The sequence below is a fragment of the Myotis yumanensis genome, unplaced genomic scaffold, assembly GCF_028538775.1.
Source record: "Myotis yumanensis isolate MYYU_CA2020_CCGP unplaced genomic scaffold, mMyoYum1.0.hap1 SCAF_5, whole genome shotgun sequence".
In the NCBI taxonomy this organism is placed as follows: Eukaryota; Metazoa; Chordata; class Mammalia; order Chiroptera; family Vespertilionidae; genus Myotis; species Myotis yumanensis.
Genome location: NW_027223756.1, coordinates 24596064 through 24619598, shown reverse-complemented (window position 1 = coordinate 24619598; position 23535 = coordinate 24596064). Strand labels below are relative to the sequence as shown.

Sequence of the window (23535 nt, the reverse complement as noted above, 5' to 3'; positions counted from 1 at the left end):
CATTCCCTTTAAGATTAACAAAAAGAACAGAATGCCTGTGTGTTTCTGCCCAACACTGTCCCTTCTGGAGTGCCTGGCCAGTACTGTGGAGCAGGCAAAATAAATAAAAGGTCAAGTATTTGAAAGAAAGAAACAGAGCTGCCATTATTTGCAGATGATATTATTCTCTCAATAAGGAACTCAAAAGAACTAGAAAAATGTACTAGGAATAACTATGAGCGTAGCATGGTTACTAGACACAAATCAATACAGGAAAGCGAATCCTATAAAATAAAGAGCTAATATGCTAATTAGACCTGAAGGCAGAATGAATTTCCAGAACAACCAGTGGGTGGACGGTGAGGCAGCCGGGGCTGTGAAGGCCTACTCTTGCACGAATTTTGAGCATCAGGCCTCTGGTTGTATAATAATTAGGAAAATATTGTTTTAAAATACCATTTTCAACAGCAACTAAATTTTTTAAGTCCCTTAAAATAAATTCAGCAAAAGACATGTAAGTCTTTTATGAAGAACATTTGCAAAACCTTGTTTAATGACATTTTTAAAAGACCTAAAATACATGAAGAATTATGTCATGCTCTTGGATTGGAAGACTTACTATTTTAAAGATATTGATTCTCCCCAAATTTATCTATAAAATCAAATACCAGTGGGTTGTTTTTTTGTAAGTCAAAAGGTGCTTCAAAATTTTAAGTGGAAGAACAAAAAGCCAACCACCAAGATATTTCTAAAGAAGAAGATTATGGAATTTGGTTGGGGTGAGGAGTGCTACCCCATCAGATATCAGGTTTTATTTATAAAGCTATAGTATTAAGAGGGCATGGATTTAGCATATGGATTCTATTAAACCAACACATCATACTGGAGAACCCAGAAATAGACACAGCCTGGAGACTTGATTCATGACAGAGTGCACTTTGCAGATCAGAAGGAGGATGAACTATGGTGCTGGGCTAACAGTGTATCCATGTGCAAAAAAGATGAAATTGGATTCCCCTTGTCAAAAATCAATGCTAGCTGCATCAAACACTTAAATGTGAAAGACAAAACTATAAAGCTTTTAGAAGACAGTATAGAAGTACATCTTTATGACCTTGAGATTAAAAAAAATTATGTTCAAGATTTCTGCAAGGGAATATATTGTAAATTTTACTATTAAAAAGAACTTCTGTTCATCAAAAGACACCATGCAGTAAAAATACAAGTGACAAATAATTCATATTCAAAATATTAGAACTAAAAAAAATTAGACTCCATAATTTAATAAGAAAATAATAAATAACCCAGTAGAAGGGAAAAATAGACAAAGAACATGAATGGGCATTTCATAGGAGAAACAGGGAGCCAAATATATGGTGAAAGAAGCTTTGACTTTGGGTGGTGGGCACACAATGCAATATACAGATGATATATCATGGAATTATACACTTGAGACCTTTATAATTTTATTAACCAATGTCACCTCCATAAATTTAATTTTAAAAAAAGAAACAGGAATGACTCATAAACATTTGAAAAGAAACTCAAGTTCATTACTACCCAGGTAAATTCATTTGAAACCACAATAAGATATCATTTCACACCCACCATAGGCAAGTATTAGAAAGCTGGGCATCGCCACATGCTGGGGAGGTTGTGGAGTAATGGGAATTGTCATTTGCTGTTAGCAGAAGTGCAAATTGTTTCAGCCACACTGGGGAAAGTTTGTTATTACCTAATAAAACTGAGCAAGCTCATACACTGTGGCCCATCAATTCCACCTGTAGCTGTATATCCTGGGAAAAGTCTTGTACATGTGCACAGGGGACATATACAAGAATGTTCATAGCAACATCATTCATAGCAGCCCCAAACCAAACATCGCCCAAATGACATGTAAATGATAGAATGGTTAAATGATGGCATATGCATATAATGAAATATGAGACCGCAGTGAAAATTAGCCACAAAAACTTAGTGTTGAGCAAAAGATGCAAGTCACAGAAGAATACACACAATATGAATCTGTTCATAATGTGTTTAAAAACTAGCAAACCTGGTCTGGCTGGTGAGGCTCAGTTGGTTGAGTGTCGTCGTGTACACTGAATGGTTGCTGGTTCCATTCCAGGTCAGGGCACACAGCTTGAGCTCTGGTGGGGGGTGTGCAGGAAGCAGTTGATCAGTGTTTCTCCTTCTCCCTTCCTCTCTCTCTAAAAATCAATTAAAAATAAAAACATTTTTTAAGTCTATTTTAAAACTAGCAAACCTAAACAACATTGTTTGAGGATGTATTCCAAGGTGGTAAAAATTACATAGAAAAGCACTGGCCGTGTTGTAAATGGTTAAGCATAGTTCTGTGCACTGAAAGGTCACTGGTTCAATTCCCAGTCAAGGCACATGCCCCGGTTGCCAACTTGATCCCTAGTGGCGGCCACAAGCCAATTGATGCTTCTCTCTCACATCCATGTTTCTCTCTCTCTCTCTCTCTCTCTCTCTCTCTCTCTCTCCCTTCCTCGCTCTCTAAAATCAATAAAAACATTTTTTAATTACACAGAAAAGCACTGGAATGATTACCACAAATTTCAGTATTACACTTACCCTGGGGTAGGGGTGGGGGTGAGGAGGGGATCTGATTGTAGAGGAATATGCAGAGGAGCTCTAAGTACAACCTTCCATTCCTATTTTCTTTCTACTTCTTAAGTTGGATGGTATGTATGCAGCTGTTAGTTTTGTTACTCTTTAAATGATACATAAAGTTATATACACTTATTTGGATGCATAATGTATTTATCATTTAACATTTTTAATTACAAAGGAAGTCACAGAGCAGGGTGGGGGCTGGGAGGTGTGCAAAGGCCAGGAGTGAACGGGAAGAGGAGAAAGATAAGTCTGGAGAGGAAAGCAGGAGCCAGACCACAGAGAATAGTCTAAGCTTCCAGGACTACCGGGCAAATAGAAATGTAGTCATCTCACAGCTCAGTGTCTACTCTCAGGGACATTGTCTACTCTTGGGACCTCTGTTCTGCCAGGGAAGGGAGAAGAGGAACAAACAAAAACAACTTAACATTCCACCTGCTATCAGATCTATTTCGTATTACAAGGGACACTTGACAGGGACAGTGGTCATCATGAACACAGTGTATCGAGGAGCATAAAAACAGAACACTGAATTGGCTGGATGCTTTGTTTTCCTGGGATGGGCAAACATGCCTCATACATATAACCTCTTAGCCACATTGAGGTCTGGAAATGATAAGTGTTGACTGTGGCTTCCTACAGAAAGGCTTCCAAGCCTACGTTCCTTGCTTCTGGTGTCAACTTGACCACCCATTTGCTGGCTACCTCCAGAAAATCATGGAATCTTTTTATCTCAGTTTCCTCACCTGTAAAAATGGGGATAATGACAATGAGGCCTGTATACAGTAAGTTAGCTTTAGAATTGTAGAGTCTGAGAGTGAAATTCCTCTTGACAATCAGGGCAAGTGTCTCCTGGCACAACGGTGCCCAGAGCACCTTGAACTTCCCCCGCCTAACATGCACCGAGCTTATATAATTATGGGTTTAATCGCCTCCCTCCCGTGTACTTGCTGAGTACCACGTGGGGAAGGAGGAGCCTTGCGGGTTTTGCTCATTGCATTAACCCCAGTGCATAGGGCCAAATAAGGTTCACACATTGCAATTCCTGCATGTGGCTCTTAAGTCTCTTGATCTATAGAGGAAAGATTTTTTAATTTTATAAAGACAGATGGTCAACTCCAGATTATCCACAGTGGTGGGTACAGAAGCTACCAAATAATGTCTAATCTCAAATAAAGGGGACCAGTATGGACTGATGAACAGGGGTAGATACAGAAGCAGAGCAACATTGAACAGAATGTTAAACTACAGTGGGAAGCCTGGGGAGGGTTGGGGGGGGGGGAGGATTAAGAGACCAACTGAAGGACTTATATGCATGCATATAAGATTAACCAATGGACACAAGACACGGGGCGGGGGGGGGCGGGGGGTAGGGGCCGGGGGAATGTCAAGGGGGGGAAAAAAGGAGACATATGTAATACTCTTTGTAATACTTTAAGAAATAAAAATTATTAAAATATTTAAAAAAAAAAAAAAAAGAAGGCGTGGAGGAGACTCAGGAAAGAAGTCCATGTGAAGATGGAGATTGGAATGACAAGGATTGTTGGCAATTACCAGAATCTGGAAGAGGCAAGCAAGGATTCTTCCCTAGGGCCTTCAAAGGCAGCATGGCCCTGCCGACACTTTGATTTTGGACTTCTAACATCCAGAACTATAAAAGAATAAATTTTTGTTGTTTTAAAAAAAAAAAATAATAATGTCTAATCTTCTGTCTCTAAAATGCAACTCGTCTCCCAACCCTGAAGGAACACTATGTAGGTTAAGGCCCTTGTTAGCTCCTGGGAATCTCGAGATGCAGGACAATGGGCCCCTCTGGAATGGACCACACTCTACTGAGGAAACAGTCACCCCATGCCCACCAAGGCATGAGCCCTGGTGGAAATAGCGCGGGCCACGGAAGGGCTGGGAGGGGGACATTTTCCTCCAGAAGAGCGGGAGAGGTAGGGTTGCTTGTTCCCATCCCCCACTACACTCTTGGATCCTGCTCAGTCCAAGGCCTTGCAGAACTGTTGCATAAAAAGAAGTGCTGCATCCACACCATCCGCACCAAGCAGCTAATCTCTTTGCAGATTCAAATAAGTCGTATTCATAGAGCACTTACATGTGCTAAACAACTTACATGGGCTGTGCTGTTTCCTCCAGATAACAACTCTATGAGAGAGATGCCATTATTGCCCCATTGTACAGGTGAGGAAATGGAAGATCCCCAGAAATCCATCACTGGCCCAAGATCACACATCCTGGTAAACACTAGAGGCACATGCCTGAGCATGAAGCTAGACCGCCTGTCCAGGTCCAGAGAGGGCGCCGCATTCTCTACGCCTGCGTGGCTGCTGGGAAAGGCGCTGGGGCCAGCGGAATGTTGAACCAATGCTGTGCCAGGCTCCAAGCCACCTTCCTCCCTCATTTAAAACCTCAAGACCTGAAAACACCCAGAGGCCACACAGCTGTGGATGCTTCTATTTCTGATAAAGACTTTTAGAAATGAGTCATTTCCTTCAAAAGGAAGAAAAATGTTTTTAGATTGTAGCAGAAATACTCACCCTCAAATCCACACCCACTCTCTAATCCAGCTCGGGTCCCCAAACACTGAGCCAGGAAGTACCCGTTGCTGGAGGACCTCCACCTGGCCTCAAACCTCTAGGGCCCAGGGACCTGAGGTCACAGTTGACCGCAGGGAACCACTCACTAGGCTCTTTCACTCAGGAGGGCGGGCCTCCATCTTCGATGCCAGGGGCAGGAACAGACCTGCCTCTTCAGAAGCTGGCCATCCACCTATGTGGTTGTCTTCATTTCCCGAACAGGGCCTTCATTTCTGTCTGCTTCTGTCTTCCTCTTTCCCTGCCTTTGTCTATCTTCCTCTCTTTCCCTATCACTCCAGTCAGACATTCATCCATTCATTCGTGTATTCAGTTTTGGCTCTGCCTTTGCGATCCTTTGTCCCCACCCCTGGCTCTTGGCAATCTTTCATCTGCTTTCTGTCACTATAGTTTTGGCTTTTTTAGGAATGTCATATGAATGGCATCACAGCACATGTAGTCCTGGATGTCCTGCTTCTTTTAGGATGGTGTTAAGATTCATGTGTGTCATTGCATATATTGCTGAGGCATATGCCACTGTCGTTAAACTACAATTGTTTATTCATTCACCAGTTGCTTGGCATTTGGGTTGCTTCCAGTTTCTGTCTAAAATGAATAGAGCCCTATGAACATTCATGGACAAGTCCTTGTATGGACATGATTCCATTTCTCTTTGATAAAGACTTGTGAGTAGGATTGCTGAGTAGCATGATAAATGTATATTCAACTTTATTATTTTAAATGGCCAACCTGTTTTCCAGTGTGGTGGCACCATTGTACATTCCCACAAGCAGTATTTGAGTTCTAGTTGCTCCACATGCTCACCAACACTTGGTATGGTCCATCTGTATCATCTTAGCCAATCTCTTAGGTTTATAGTGGTATCTCATAGTGGTTTTAACTTGTATTTTTGTATAATTGTTGATGTTGATCTTTTTATGTACTTATTGACCACTCAATATATCTTGTTTTTGCTCTTTTCTTATTGTGTTGTCTTTCTTTTAATGAGTTGTCAGAATTTTTCTCATCTTTTTAAAAATTTCCCTTTCTTCTCCCTTCTTCCTTCTATCCCTCTGAACCCTTCTCTTTCCCCCACTGAGGCTCTGTCTGTGCCTCTCTCACTTTCTCTCTTCCCCACTCTCAGAGTCATCCACTATTCCCCGCCCCCCTCCTCTTCCTCCACCTCCTCCACTCATGTTCTCCCTTCCCCTCCAAGACACCTCAAAACCTGAGACTCTGACCTCCCTTACTGTTCCATATTAGAAAGAATTCCAACACAAGCCCACCAATTTCAGTCCTGGCGAGGTACCATGTACCAAATAGGAGGAAATACCCCCTCTCTGGGAAGGCCTAGCGAAGAAAAGAGAGAGAGCCTGGTGCAGTGGAGGGGGTGTCTTTGCATTCTGGCAACTCCCTCCTCCCTAAAGATTAATAGTGTTTGTGGATGGAAGGACTTTTTACGCAAACATAACATTGGAAAGTCGTGGGTGCTAAGTGAAGTTCATGCTGCTTAATCAGTGCTTCGACAGTCTCTACAAACATAAGATTAGTTATTCGCATAACAAGGCTCTCCCTGGCACAGCTCCCATGCCCGGCAGGATTAACCTTGCCCAGTCACAGGAAGGGACCTGCCCAGCCCAGAGCCAGCTCCTTTCATCTCTGTTTGAGGGAACCAGTATGACAATATTTTATTGCCAAGATCAGAACACTTGACGAAGTGTTAGCCTCAGATGTGTGACCATGGAAGGCTTTTTCTTTAAGACTTTTATTGAGATACAATTCACATACCATACAATCCACCTTTTTAAGGTATACAATTCAGTGGTTTTTTTATATATCCACAGATATTTACAACCATCACTACTGCAATTTTGCATCTCATCACTGCAAAGAGAACACTTGTACCCTTTAATTCTCATACCCATTAACTATCACCCCCATGTCTACCTCTGTCCCCAAGCCCCTAAAAACCTCTAATCTGCTTTCTAGTCCTATAGACTTGCCTATTCTGGACATTTCATGTAAATGGAATCATGTAATATAGTCTTTGTGCATCTGGCTTCTTTTAGCAAAATGTGTTCAGGGTTTAGCCATGTTCCAGCATGTATCAATACTTCATTTTTATGGCTGAGTGATATTCCATTGTATGGATATGCCACATCTTGTATATCTACTTGTCAGTCTATGGACATCTGGGTTAATGCCACCTTTTGGCTATTATGAATAATGCTGCTGTAACCTCTGTGTACAGATTTTTGTGTGACCTTGGGTATGTACTGGGAGTGGATGTACTGGGCAATATGGTAATTCTATGTTTAATCATTTGAGGAACTGCCAGACTTTTACATTCCCATCAACACTGTGTAAGAGTTTCAGTTCCTCTACATTACCACCAACTGACTGGAATGGTTTCTGATCCTATAACTGGATTTTAATAATGTCACAATCACACATACATTTACACAACCATCAACACAAAAGTCTATAGTCATACATGCCTGCATACACCTCTAAAGTTCACACATAAGCACGCAGAATCCCAGATAGACATTTACAGTCACATATACAACCATACATACATATAATCACACATGGCATATGTGCATATCAACTTATAGACCCACATATCTGAATATAACCAGACATACAACAGACCAGTGCCACCACACATCCACATACAACTGTCATGGATTCTGAACAAACATACACACTTGCACAGAGAGCCGGAGACAGATGCACTCAGTGATGCACTCACACCTGCCCAAACACTCAGACTCAACAGTAGCATCCAAAACCAGAGTCCTAAAAGGGCACACATACACAGTTACCATCACTTATGGGTGGGTAGCTGAGACAGATTGGATGTATTTACTCTGGATGGCATGGAAATGGATGAGGTTTCATTAGTCCTTGGTAGGAAAACTTTTTCATTCACTTGTTCTTTAAGCCACAACAATATATTGAGCACATAAGAAATACAGTGATGAACAAGATGCAGTCCCCGCCTCATGGAACTTAGTCTAGTGGAGGGATGGTTAGTAAATGAGGAAATGATCACCGGCTGTGATACGTGCCAAGAAGGAACTAGGCAAGTTAGTCAGTTAGATAAGAGGCAAAGTCCCAGGCGAGTAGACAGTTTCCAGGAGCTTATCACTTTGTTGCTCCCTCTTTTGTTCTGGAAAAAACGTAAAAAGGGTTCAGAGTCATCCTCCATAAGTCACTGGATAAGCTGGGGGGTGGGGATGAGGGGGTGGACTTAGGCTACCTGGTTTTACATTTTGTTTCATACTAGTTGGGTGACCTTTCTCTCAGTTCCTCATCCAAAAATAAGGATAACAGTACCCTTAATAAAGATGACCTTTGCTTGTAAAGCACTTCAAAGTGCCTGGCAAGTGTTAAGTTCTCAATCAATATTAACCGTTGTATCATATTCTGAGAGCAGGTTTTCATAGAGAGAGGGAGGTGCGTGCACTGGGAGATGGGTGGGGAGGGGCCGGCGGGGACAGATCCAGGAGTCTGGCGGTGCCCTGTTGACTGTCAATCCAACTGGTCTTCATTCTCAGTCTTATCTGAGTAATCTTGGAATGCAGCCTTGGCAAGCCACCTCCCCATCCCCCCACCTCCCCAGGACATAAACCGATGTATTCCCACCCTGCTCTTCCCACAAACCACAGACAGAGCCCATGATGGGTAGCGCTGGGCACGACTCTCGGTTTCCAGCTGCATCAGGCCTTTCTGTAGCAGCTCTGCTGTGGGCCTGGCTTGTGTCGCTCACTGACTCAGCATGGCTGTCTTTTCTGTCTGTGTAGGTCAGCATGTATCACGCCACACCTGCCTCCCCAGGACATTCCATGGCCATCGTCAGTCTGCCTGGCTCCCAGCAACACCTCTCAGCTAACATGTGAGTAAAAAGCTCAGCCCTCCACCCGGTCCTGGTGCAGAGGGGTCATCTTAGCCATCCCTCTGCCATTGAGCACTCCAAAACCTTCCCCTTCAGAGAGACAATGGCTCCCCTCCCTTTAAAATCGCCAATGGAAATAACGGTGAAAAGTACAAATTAGCAAAGCACGTCATCCTAGCTCATTATTTCACAAAGTAGAAAGAGACTAGAAGGTTATATACCAGAACATTGCTGGGAAATTGTGTACTGAGCAATTTCTATTGTCTTCCTTTAGATTCATGGTGGGCTATAAATAGATGTTGCTTTAGTAATCAGTAAAAAAAAAAAAAAAAAAAATGTAGCATTTTCTAGGGAGAAGAACTTGCAGATGAGAACACTCCACCCCCAGCCCATTTGATAAGACCTTCCAGTGTCTCACAGTCCTTAGAATCTAGAAGGACTTGCTCAGGTCTAGCCTGAGGGCCATACACCGGCAGTCCCTGAAGCTGGCATGCCAAGTGGGCTATTTTCTAATGCCTTTAGTAGCAGGTATTCTCATCTCACAGTCTCACCATTCCCCAGTGTCTTCATCCCTGACTCATACCTGGATGTGAGACCTACCCGACCCCTGTGTGGACTTCACAGTGGAAAATCACTGCTCTAACCCGAGGGCATTTTCACCATACTAAGCCCATTCCCCTCCATCCCACCATGCAGCCAGCATCCCGCTATGTGCCAAAGAACTAGAGCTAACCCTGCCCCACCCCCAGCCCAGTGCCCACTTCCCTGCCTACGTTAAGTTAGCTCCTGGGGGCAAACAGGTTTCTACTCTCAGGAGGAGGAGTGGGTCGAGGCTTCCAGTCGACCACTCATTCCCCTGAGCCTGCTGGCTGCACGTGTGTTCTTGGGCAACCCTCTAAGCCAGTGGTCGGCAAACTGCAGCTCTTTGGCCCCTTGAGTGTGGCTCTTCCTAAGCCTTAGGAGTACCTTAATTAAGTTAATAACAATGTACCTACCTTTATAGTTTAAGTTTAAAAAATTTGGCTCTCTCTCTCAGAGGGTCGGAGGGAGACCGCATGGCAGACAGCCGCGTCTCTTGGGACAGACACAGACCCTGACCAGGGTAAGGAGTTCCGCGGGTTTGCTGGCGCCAGGAGATTTGAGATTTGGATTTTGTGATTGCGGAGAACTGAGACTGAAGGGGGCATCCTGAGGAACTGATCAGACCGTGCAGTGCCCATGAGAGAGGAGCGTTTCCCAGACCATGCAGTGCTGGTGAGAGGAGCGTTTCCCAGACCGCAGATCCAAGCAACAGCAGCCCCCTGATCACCGCAGCCTCCTGATCACCACAGCCTCCTGATCACCACACCCTCTGTCTGTGGAACAGCAACTGTACGTGAAGCCTCCCCCCACCAGCCAGAAGAGCCAACACAGCTGTGAACAACACCCACCAGAGGAGCTGCTGCCAACTGGAAAGCAGCTGCTACCGCAACCGTCTGAGCAGCAACCACAACCCAAGGAGCCCCTGCCACCCAGGGAGCAGCCACTGAACACCTCAACACCTACATATGTCAGCGAGATCAAACATGGGTAGGCAAAGAAACCCCCAAAGGAAAGAAAAGGAGGACTCGCCAGAAAAGCAGCTAAGTGAGACAGAGATATGCAACATGACGGAAAAAGAATTCAGAATAAGGTTCCTAGAGTACATGCACCACATGTTCAAGAAGCAAGAAGAAACAGATGAAAAACTCAACTACTTATGCAAGAAGCTAGAAGAAACAGATGAAAAAATCAACAACTTAAGTAAGTCCCAAGAAGAAATGAAGAGTGACATAGCTTCAATAAAAAACTCCATTGAAAGTATCAACAGTAGACTGGGAGAAGCGGAGGACCGAATTAGTGAATTAGAAGACAAGGAAGCAAAACACACTCAAACTGTACGGCAAATGGAGAAAAAAATTAAAAGACAGGAGGAGAGCCTAAGGGAGCTTTGGGACAACATGAAACGAAACAACATACGAATAATAGGGGTGCCAGAACAACAGAAAGATGAACATGGATTAGAAAACCTATTCGAAGAAATAATATCAGAAAACTTCCCTGAGGTGGGGAAGAAAAAAGTCACACAAGCCCAGAGAGTCCCAAACAAGGTGAACCCGAAAAGACCCACACCAAGACACATCATAATTACCATGGCAAATGTTCAGGATAAAGAGAGAATCTTACAGGCTGCAAGAGAGAGACGGAAAGTAACATACAAGGGATCTCCCATTAGATTATCAAATGATTTCTCAACAGAAACACATCAGGCCAGAAAAGAATGGACGGAAATCTACAAAGTGATGCAAAGCAAAGGACTGAATCCAAGAATACTCTATCCAGCAAGGCTATCATTCAAAATTGAAGGGGAAATAAGAAGCTTCACAGACAAAAAAGGGCTAAGGGAGTTTATCACCACCAAGCCAGCCATGCAAGAAATGCTAAAGGGACTGGTGTAAAAAGAAGAAATATCAAGCTCAGAAAGAAAACAGCCACACACACACACACAAAAAGAAATGGCTACAAACAAATACCTTTCAATAATAACTTTAAATGTAAATGGACTAAATGCTCCAACCAAAAGACATCGAGTGGCTGAATGGATAAAAAAACATGACCCATACATCTGCTGTCTACAAGAGACCCACCTCATTAGAAGGGACTCACACAGACTGAAAGTGAAGGGATGGAAAAATATCTTTCACGCAAATGGAAAGGAAAAGAAAGCTGGGGTAGCAATACTTATATCTGACAAAGTACATCTCAAAGTGAAGGCCATAACCAGAGATAAGGAAGGCCACTTCATAATACTAAAGGGATCAATACAACAAGAAGATATAACCCTGGTAAACATATATGCACCCAATGCAGGAGCACCCACATACATAAGAAAACTTCTGGAAGATATCAGGGGAGAGATCGACAACAATACAATCATAGTAGGGGACTTTAATACACCACTGACATCACTGGATAAATCCGCTAGACAAAAACTCAGCAAAGAAACAGCAATCCTAAATGACTCACTAGATCAGATGGACTTAATTGACATCTTCAGAACACTTCACCCCACAGCTGCGGAATATACATTCCTCTCAGGTGCTCATGGGACATATTCAAAAATAGACCACATATTGGGTCACAAGCAAAGTCTCCACAAATTCAAGAAGATTGAAATCATAAAAAGCTTCTTCTCAGACCACGATGGCATAATGTTAGAAATAAACTACAATAAAAACAACCCAAAATACTCAAACACTTGGAAGCTGAATAGCATGTTATTAAATATTGATTGGGTTACCGATGACATCAAAGAAGAAATTAAAAACATCCTGGACACTAATGACAATGAAAACACAACAATCCAAAACCTCTGGGACACAATGAAAGCAGTCCTGAGAGGGAAGTTTATAGCTCTACAGGCCTATCTCAAAAAACAAGAAAAAATGGTAGTCAATCATCTAACTCTACAACTCAAAGAATTAGAAAGAGAGCAACAAGAACACCCCAGAGTGAGCAGAAGGAAGGAGATAATAAAGATTAGAGCAGAAATCAATGAAATAGAGACCAAAAAAACAATACAGAAAATCAATGAAACCAAGAGCTGGTTCTTTGAAAGGATAAACAAGATTGACAAACCCCTAGCCAGGCTCACCAAGAAGCAAAGAGAGAGGTCCCAAATAAACCAAATCAGAAATGATAGAGGCGAAATAACAACAGACCCCACAGAAATACAAATGATTGTTAAACAATACTACGAGCAACTCTACTCCAACAAACTGGACAACCTGGAGGAAATGGACAAATTCCTAGAAAAATACAACATTCCAAAACTCAATCAGGAAGAATCTAAAAACCTCAATAGGCCAATAACTATGGAAGAAATTGAAGCAGTCATCAGAAAGCTTCCAGCAAACAAAAGCCCAGGGCCAGACGGCTTCACAGGGGAGTTCTACCAAACATTCAAGGAAGAACTAAAACCTACCCTCCTCAGACTACTACAAAAAATTCAAGAGGAAGGAACGCTTCCAAGCTCATTCTATGAAGCCAGCATCACCCTAATACCAAAACCAGGTAAAGACATCACAATGAAAGAGAATTACAGGCCAATATCCCTCATGAACATAGATGCCAAAATCCTCAACAAAATCTTAGCAAATCGGATCCAGCAGTACATCAGAAGGATCATACACCATGACCAAGTAGGATTCATCCCAGAGATGCAAGGATGGTACAACATCCGTAAATCAATAAATGTGATACATCACATAAACAAATTGAAAGAAAAAAACCACATGGTCATATCAATTGATGCAGAAAAAGCATTCGACAAAATCCAACACCCATTTTTGATAAAAACTCTCAGAAAGGTGGGAATAGAAGGATCATACCTCAACATAATAAAAGCCATATATGACAGGCCCACTGCCAACATCATACTCAATGGACAAAAACTAACACCATTTCCCCTAAGAACAGGAACAAGACAGGGATGCCCACTCTCACCACTCCTGTTCAACATAGTACTGGAAGTATTAGCCATTGCAATTAGGCAAGAAGAAGGAATAAAAGGCATCCAAATTGGAAAAGAGGAAGTAAAACTGTCCTTATTTGCAGATGACATGATATTATACATACAAAACCCTAGAGACTCCATCAAAAAGCTACTAGACTTAATACATGAATTTGGCAATGTAGCAGGATACAAAATTAACCCCAAGAAATCTGAGGCATTTCTATACACCAACAGTGAACTTTCAGAAAGGGAGATCAGAAAAACAATCCCATTTACCATCGCACCAAAAAAATTAAGATACCTAGGAATAAACTTAACTAAAGAGGTTAAAGACCTCTACTCAGAAAACTACAGGACGTTGAAAAAAGAGATAGAGGAAGACATAAACAGATGGAAGAACATACCATGTTCTTGGATTGGTAGAATCAACATCATTAAAATGTCCATACTACCCAAAGCAATCTATACATTCAACGCACTTCCCATTAAAATACCAATGGCCTTCTTCAAAGATCTAGAACGAACTCTCCAAAAATTCATCTGGAATAAAAAAAGACCCCGAATAGCTGCAACGATCCTGAGAAAGAACAAAGTAGGTGGGATCTCAATGCCAGATATCAAGCTGTATTACAAAGCCACTGTTCTCAAAACTGCCTGGTACTGGCACAAGAACAGACATATAGATCAGTGGAATAGAATAGAGAGTCCAGAAATTAGCCCGAACCAATATGCTCAATTAATTTTTGACAAAGGAGGCATGAACATACAATGGAGCCAAGATAGTCTCTTCAATAAATGGTGTTGGGAAAATTGGACAGACATATGCAAGAAAATGAAACTAGACCACCAACTTACACCATACACAAGAATAAACTCAAAATGGATAAAGGACTTAAATGTACGACAGGAAACCATAAAAATTCTAGAAGAATACAAAGGCAACAAAATCTCAGACATATGCCAAAACAATTTCTTCACTGATACAGCTCCTAGGGCAGTTGAAACTAAAGAGAAACTGAACAAATGGGACTACATCAAAATAAAAAGCTTCTGCACAGCAAAAGAAACCATCAACAAAACAACAAGAAAACCCACCTCGTGGGAAAACATATTTGCCAACGTCATATCGGATAAGGGCTTAATCTCCAAAATTTATAGGGAACTCTTACAACTTAACAAAAAGAAGATAAACAATCCAATCAAAAAATGGGCAAAGGATCTAAATAGACACCTTTCAAAAGAGGACATTCAGAAAGCCAAGAGACATATGAAAACATGCTCAAAGTCACTAATCATCCGAGAGATGCAAATCAAAACAACAATGAGGTACCATCTCACACCTGTCAGAATGGCCATCATCAACAAATCAACAAACGACAAGTGCTGGAGAGGATGTGGAGAAAAAGGAACACTTGTGCACTGCTGGTGGGAATGCAGACTGGTGCAGCCACTATGGAAGGCAGTATGGAGGTTCCTCAAAAAATTGGAAATGGAACTCCCATTTGACCCTGTGATCCCACTACTAGGAATATATCCCAAGAAACCAGAAACACCTATCAGAAAGGATATATGCACCCAGATGTTCATAGCAGCACAATTCACCATAGCTAAGATCTGGAAACAGCCTAAGTACCCATCAGTAGATGAATGGATTAGAAAACTGTGGTACATCTACACGATGGAATACTATGCTGCTGTTAAAAAGAAGGAACTCCTACCATTTGCAACATCATGGATGGAACTGGAGAGCATTATGCTAAGTGAAACAAGCCAGTCAATGAAGGAAAAATACCACATGATCTCACTCATTCATGGATAATAAAGACCATTACAAACTTTTGAACAATAATAGATACAGAGGCAGAGCTGCCTCAAACTGATTGTCAAACTGCAGTGGGAAGGCCAGAGAGAGTTGGGGGGCAGGAGGGAGGGGAGTAAGAGATCAACCGAAGGACTTGTATGCATGCATATAAGCATAACTAATGGACATAAGACACTGGGGGGTAAGGGAGGGTAGTGGTTTGTCAAGGGCGGGGGGGGGGGGAAAAGGATACTTATGTAATACCCTTTGTAATACTTTAAGAGGAAAATAAAAAAAAAAAAAAAAAAAAAAAAAAAAAATTTGGCTCTCAAAAGAAATTTCAATCATTGTACTGTTGATATTTGGCTCTGTTGACTAATGAGTTTGCCGACCACTGCTCTAAGCAGAGTGAGAAAGCAGCCGCAGTAGAGCCATCATGTGTGGGGCTGAGACCCGGCTCTGCCACTAATTTCTGGTCACCAACTCCTTTCTTCACTGTAGGCCAGTGTCCCGTTGTCAAAATGCTGGTGTAGCCTAAACTAGTGACTTGCAGTTGTGTGACATTCTGCGGAGGTCGGGGGGCATGGAGAGGGCAGGGATCGGGCCCCTTCGGCTGTTTAGACCAGGTTCTCTGCCATCTTCATCTGCCTTACATATTGAGGTTTCAGTTTTGCAAGGTTGTTATCGCTAACCACTGGGCTGAAGGTTCCATCTCCCCTCGCCCTTCGCCACTCCCCTGCCCTCCCCTAGAGGTGTACTCTTTGTCCTTCACCAGTGTCCTGTGTCCCCCAGGTTTGTAGCTCTACACTCCTACTCCGCCCACGGACCCGATGAGCTGGACCTGCAGAGGGGAGAAGGCATCAGGGTCCTGGGGAAGTACCAGGACGGCTGGCTCAAGGGAGTCTCCTTGGTCACCGGGCGAGTGGGCATCTTCCCCAACAACTACGTCATCCCCATTTTCAGGTGCGTCCCCTCCAATCCCAGGCACCCGGGGGTGGGGTCTTCTAGACCAGGGCCATCTGGGGATGGTTGAATTGTTGAATAACTCGATGCTCTTACAGAGTGTGGGCCAAGAAACAGCTTTTACCCTCCTAACACTTTAATTTTAAAAACAGTATATAGTGCCCTGACCAGTTTGGCTCAGTGGATAGAGCGTCAGCCTGAGGACTCAAGGGTCCCGGGTTTGATTCCAGTCAAGGGCATGTACCTTGGTTGCGGGCACATCCCCAGTAGGGGGTGTGCAAGAGGCAGCTGATCGATGTTTCTAACTCTCTATCCCTTTCCCTTCCTCTCTGTAAAAAATCAATAAAATATATATTTTAAAAAAACAGTATATAGTTAAAATAGTTGTCTTTTTTATCTTTCTTTTTAAACATATTGTTATTGATTTCAGAGAGGAAGGGAAAGGGTGGGAGAGATAGAAACATCAATGATGAGAGAGAATCATTGATTGGCTGCCTCCTGCACGTCCCACACTGGGGATCGCACCCGCAACCTGGGCATGTGCCCTAACTAGAATTAAACCGTGACCTGATTCACAGGTCAACGCTCAACCACTGAGCCACACTGGCTGGGCAATAGTTGTCTTTTTTATAGTTCTCCACAGTTCACAAGCACTTCCGAATTTTTTAACTCATTAGCTATGCCCAGGAATCCTTTAAGGTATATATTATTTTACAAATGAGGAAACTAATGTACAGAGTTAAGCAACCTGCCCAGGATCTAGATTTCAGGTTTTCTGTACAAATGCCAAAAATCCCACTTCACATCCTCCACCTCAACACTCCATCTAGTGGCAGAATGGGGAAATGTGATGGCAGGATGACCACCCAGAGGACCTCAGGAACCTTCCCAGGAAGTTGGGCCGTCAGCAGAGTTTCTGGGAATTCAGACTACTCCCTGTCCATCCACACCCCAGGTCACATGTTAGTTACCCTGCAGGTCTTCTTCCAAAATAACTTGTTCCAACCTTTGTCATCTTTGCCATACCTGTTGATTTCCCTGGCCCACAGTTTGTCTAGCCACCTCCTACCACAACCACAATGCACACAAACTCCCAAACTCCCCACACCTCCTCCTACCTGTACCCCTACCAGCTCAGGCAAAGCCCAGGCAGTGAGGCCATCACCACAGCAAATGCTGTCTTTATGACATGCCAGAGAGTCACAATCCCAAGGAAAGTGATGATCTCATGGTACGCTCTGGGGCTCACTCCTAGAGTCATATGTTCAGTTCAGGGGGGACCTTCATGTAGGCGAGGCACTGAGTCTGGAGGAGGGCAGCAAGGATGGTAAGCAGACAAAACCACGTCAGAGAAGAAACCGATAAGCAAGGGCTATTGTGTAAGATGTACAAAGAAGGGTCAGAGGGACCATCACAGACTGTGTCAACCAGGAAACAGACTTATTCCACGAGGGGACAGTGAACCAGTGAGAGGTTGTGGTTCAATGAAAGGCTGCCTATCAGGCTAGCAGGTGAGGTGGCGGACCCCCTTTCTAGGAAGAGTGCAGGCGAAGTCTGGGTTCCCATAGGTCCAGGCTTGTGTAAAAAAATTGGCGAAAAGTTGGGGCAGAAGATCCTAGTTATCCTTCAAAGGAAGGTTCTTGGAATTTGTTAGAAAGTGGAAAAATCTCCAAAAGCAAACTAAGGGTGTCTATAACTGGTGGTTTAATTCATTTATTCAACAAACATTTACTGAGCGCTGACCACTGACTTGTGTTGGTCACCTTTCTAGACACTGGAGAAACACCAGTGAACAAAATACACCAAATCCCTGCCTACAGATTACATACTAGAGGAACAGACAGACACAAAACAAGCTGTATAAGTAATATGTATGGTATGTTAATGCTGAGGCCTAAGAAGAAAAATAAATCAGGAAAGGGGAACAGAATTCGTGTGGGGGTGATTAAGGTTCTAACAGGTTGGTCAGGGATGGCCTTACTGAGAAGGAGGAGGAATGAGGAAATGAGGAGGGGAGCCATGTGGGTCGCCAAAGGAAGTGTATTCCAGGCCAAAGGAACAGCAAATTCCTGAACAAAGGCCCTGGGGTAGGACTGTGCCTGACGTGAAGGCCAACAGGCCTGGATTAAAGCCAGTGAGGAGCAGGTTAGTAGGAGATGAGGTCAGAATGGTAATAGGGGGTCAGATCATAGAACGTTTCCTAGGTCATAATGAATTTGACTTTAACCCTACTGCAGGGTTTTGAGCAGAAGAATGACATGATCTAATATAAGTTTGAACTGGAATTCCTCTAGTTGCTGGCTTGAGAATAAACTGTTGAGACAAGAAGTTCAAAGCAGAGAGACTAAGGGAATATTATCATAATCCAGGGGAGAGTGATGGTGAATTGAACCAGGGTGTGAGCCATGGTGGGAGGGGGGTGTGATCAGATTCTGGCTATACCCTAGATTTCCTGACAGATCCAATATTGGGTGTGAAAGAATAGAGGATTTGGGGTGAGTCCAAGTTCTGTGCCTTGAGTCACTGTAGGATGGGGTTGCCTTTTATTGCTATGGAGGTGAAAACCAAGACAGGAACAGGTTTTGGGGGATGGAAGGGAAGCGAAAGCTTTGTTTGCAGCAGATTAAGTCCCAATGTCTGTTAGTAATCCTCATAAAGATGTGGTTACGTATGCAAGTCTAGCTTTTAAGGAAGAAGTCCAGGCTTGAGATGGCATTTAAAGCCCTAACTCTAGATGAAATCACCATGGTAGGATCAGGTGGAGTAGAGAGAAGGGCAGTGAGCCTGGAGCTGAAATCTTCCAGGAATGAGAGGAGAGACCTAAGGAGAAATGACGACTGCAACAAGATGGTAGAGTCCGATAATATGTCAGAGCTCAGAGATACAGAGGAACGTAGGAGAATGGTCTAGAAGTGACAATGAGGAGCTAGGAGGACACCTACCCTAACTCATGAACAGTTTCTTCTGTGGAATCTAACATGAATTCTCTAGGGCCATATGTGTACTCCCAGGGCGTTTGCTTATGCATCAGGCCTTAGCCCAAAGTCTTGGTTATGCCGTGGAAGAACAGATAGAATAAGAGTGACCATGCCCAGTCAGTGTGGCTCAGTGGTTGAGCTTCGACCCATGAACCAGGAGGTCATAGTTTGATGCCCCGTCAGGGCACATGCCTGGGTTTCAGACTCGATCCCCAGTAGGGGCCATGCAGTAGGCAGCTGATCAATTATTTTCTCTCATCATTAATGTTTCTATCTCTCCTTCTCCTTTCCTCTCTGAAAACATACATTTCTTTAAAAGAGTGACCATATAATTTATCATCCAAACTAGGACACTTTTAAGATGAGAGGGACACTCTTTTTTTTAATCTTTATTGTTGAGAGTATTACAGATGTCCCTCTTTTTTCCCCCCACTATCCCCCTCCACCTGTTCCCCACCCTTCCCCAGGCCTTTGCCACCCTATTGTCTGTGTCCATAGGTAATGCATACAAGCATATAAGATCTTTGTTTAATCTCTTCCCAGCCCCCACCCCCTTTCCCTCTGAGAATCATCAGCTTGTTCCATTTCCATGCCTCTGATTCTATTTTATTCACCAGTTTATTCTGTTCATTAGATTTCTTATTCGTTTATTTTTATTTTTAGATTCAATTGTTGATATATAAGCATTTACTACTATTTTATGGTTCATAATTTTTATCTTTTTCTTCTTCTTCTTCTTCTTCTTCTTCTTCTTCTTCTTCTTCTTCTGAGAGAGGGACACTCTTAATACAGCAGGTATAAAGAGACCCTCCTGGAAAAATTGGACATGTGGTCGCCCTAACTCGAATACACATAGAATTCCATTCCAGTGTGTTTCAGAGCCTCAGCTTCCTTTTCTCTCCTCCCTGGCTGTTCTCCTGTGTGGTCTTGGGCACGTCAAGAGCATCTAGACTCAGGCCCTCCAATCTGGCTGCATGTCAGACATGGATAGAGTCTCAACACTAGACGGCCACCCAGTCCATCTTCCCACCCCAGCTCACAGACATCTGAACATGCTCATATACTGAGGTGCTACTTATGCTGATGGGTGGTTTTGCTTCTAGAGAACCGGCATTTCCGAGACCAACGAATCCCTGCCACGGTGCATCCTCCTGAGGTGACAGAGGGTCGATGCTCTCTGTGTAGACACGTTTTCCTATGGCCCCCCTGGCACAGAGAAAGTTCCCATCCCTACTCATCTTGGACGTGGATGACATTTGTCCAATTTGTCTATCTGGGGGCAGTTCACCCTCATTTTTAACCACCCTTTCCACTGTGGGGAGTTTAGTTCCTCCCCCTCCTTAAGGCTGAGTGATGCTGTCCGTTGTCAGCTGGGTTTCTGCTAGGTTAAGCAGGTTGTGTTGGAACTGAGTGGGTTGGACACTTGTGTTTCTGCTCTTTGGTTCTGTGTGTGTGAAGTTCCCTCACCCCCTCTGTCTTCTGTTGCAGTGGTGGCTCTGCACAGGCACCAGCCCCCTTGGTGGGTGGTGCCCCCTTTTACCAATAGCCAGGGCCTGAAGGTGTGAGGTGCGCCCTGACCGTTTGAACCATTGCTCTCATTAGCACCATCCCCTAATGGACTGAGCCAGCCAGTTTCGGGACTAACTATGCATTGACCAGAGTTGACCAAAATGCCAGGTTTTTGGTTGAAGATTCACCAAGTGAGCCTTCATTACCAAGAGAGGGAAAGGCTGCTGTGCCACTCAGAGCTCCAGCCCTCTGTGCGAGATGGTGTCCAGCCTGTCCTGTGCTGAGCAACAACTAAATCTCTGCCGCCGTGAGGTGTTTCCCTAGTTCCTGGAGGCATCATTGGCTCAGGTGGTTGAGAGCATTTGTCTCATTTTCACACAAACCCCTTCTCAATAGCACCAACGTCCCTTTGAGTTTCCTCCTCCGTGCACAGTCTTGATGGGAGTCAGAAGTTTCCTCCCTTTTCAGAGACTGAAGAAATTAACAACTCCCCTTCCTCCTCCTCTTCCTCAACCCATCACCACAGTGAAGGGACAGGCTCAGCCAACCTGATACTTTCTCTTGGGACTTGGAAACCTGGACAAGGGAGGAAAGAATGTGGGCAAAGCTGAAGACCATTCATGGCGAAAACACAAACAGTAGCGTCAGACCCTTCCCACCTCAGATTCCTCAGCAACCTCCCTTAGACCTATTTCCAGACCTTTCCCACACCCTCCCGTCCTCCCCATAAATTCCTTTCTGTCCAGTTAGCCAGGATATTTCTTTTTCTTGCAAACTTCGCCCAATACCTGGTACATGTGCCCTCCCAGTGACTCATGGGCCAGCACTCATTTTCCTTTAACTTTCTACACAGAACTACATAAAAATTGTCAAGGTCCATGCCCCTTTCAAATATTCGGCAAGTTCTTAAGGGCTCATGTCACAGATAGAAGAGAGGACACAGGGACCTGCACATTCAAAGCAGCACCGTGGAGCAAATCAGAGGCAACACGTGCTCCTTGCACTCAAGCCCAAATGTCCTTCCATCTCTCCAGCTAGAAAACAAGCATCACGATGTCTGCAGGCCTGGGGGTGTCATGAGGATTGATTAACATATGTGTGCAAAGTGCTCTGATGTCAGAAGAAAGTGCTAGGGAAGTGCTGAGCTAAGACTCAGAGGGGCCCCTTGTTAAATGAAGGACTTGGGATTTAGGAGTTTCTGGACTCAGCCTAGTGCTGGACTAGAAAACGGAGGTCGAATGTCAGTCTGTTTAAAGACAGGACTGGTGAAGAAAGCTGGCTTGGGCCTAATTCCTTGCTGCTGCTGCTGCTGCTGCTGCTGCTGCTGCTACTGGAAACAGTTCTGGAAGCATTCTCTCCTGTTTTCAATCCATTTTGCAGCATCTAGCACCTTAAAGCTTTGATTCAAAAGACAGGCTGATCCATGCCCTGGCCAGTGTGGCTCAGCTGGTTGGGTGTTGTCCCATGCACCAAGGGGTTGCTGATTTGATTCCCAGTCAGAGCACATGCCCAGGTTGTGGGCTCGATCTCTATGGGGGAGTGTGTAGGAGGCAGCTGATCGATGTTGCACTCTCACATGATGTTTCTCTCTTTTCCCTTCCTCTCTCTCTCTAAAAATAGCCTGTTGACTATTAAAAAAAAAAAAGACAGGCAGATGCAGACTATGTCATGGAAGCTCGTGCTGGGGGGATCTCTCTCCTCCAGCGGCCATCACCTCCAATGTAGTGTGGGCGCTTCATGGTGGGCAGCCCACTCCCCTGCACCATCAGCTCCTGGTGCATCGGGCTGCATACCTGTCTTGGGCAGGATTGGCTACATTAAAGGATGCCTTACTCATCTTTGTACAACCCTGGCCGGCTCATCATTAAACCACATATCACTTTTAAGCAAAAGGAGAGAAAAGGAGGAAAATAAGAGGAAATTACCCAAAGAGAAACCTGGAGGCATTGACAGGCAGGAAACTAGGAGGGAGGAGGGCATCTCTGTGCCGGGGGCCATGGTCAAGTTGGTTATTCCCAGGTAATTAGCCGAGGTTATTTCATCAACAGAGTGACAAGGTGACGGATAGGCTGCTTAGGAGAGGCTGTGATGTTGGGGGAGGACCTGTTGGTACAAGGGCAAGAAGGGCATGTAGATTGACAGCCATTCCCCATGGGGTTCAGGGACTTGCAGGCTGGGAACAATGGAGGAGGGGTTGCTTGCTGTTTTACAAAATTTGAATACTAGCATTAAAAATCAGACCCTAAGGCTGAAGAATTGATGTCTTACGGTGGCACGTTTAGGGCCTACCCACTGGTTTACTCAGTTTCTTTCAAGCAGGATGCAGGATTTCCTTGCTACCAAATGATGAATGCTCTAACGAGCCCAAGGTTGTGTACGCAGTGGTGAGAGCGCAGGTGATGTCGCTCAGTGGTAGAGTAGTAGTTGCTTGGGCAAGTACCTCTAAATCTCCTTTTATTTTCTTCTGTAACATAGCAGTACTCATAATAACCTGCCTGAAAGGGCTGTTGTGAAGAATCCATGAGATCATGTGGGCAAAGCACTTGGCTGTTGCCTGGCATACAGTAAGTGCTCAATATGTGTTAGCCAGAATGACTGGCATCAGGGCTGAAAGCATCATGGCAGCCACTCAGCAAACATTTATTCATAATTAA

The 23535-nt window shown here is 44.0% G+C and overlaps 1 protein-coding gene across 4 annotated transcripts in view; it reads left to right on the top strand.

Annotated features, from left to right (window-relative positions):
* The window catches only part of SH3RF2 (SH3 domain containing ring finger 2), a 115700-nt gene that overhangs the window by 68674 nt on the left and 23491 nt on the right, over nucleotides 1-23535 (top strand). For all 4 annotated transcript variants that reach the window (XM_070414686.1, XM_070414685.1, XM_070414684.1 and 1 more), the window contains exons 6-7: nucleotides 9005-9096; nucleotides 16224-16394. In XM_070414686.1, coding sequence (XP_070270787.1) covers nucleotides 9005-9096; nucleotides 16224-16394 — 263 coding nt within the window. The remainder of the gene's footprint in view (nucleotides 1-9004; nucleotides 9097-16223; nucleotides 16395-23535) is intronic.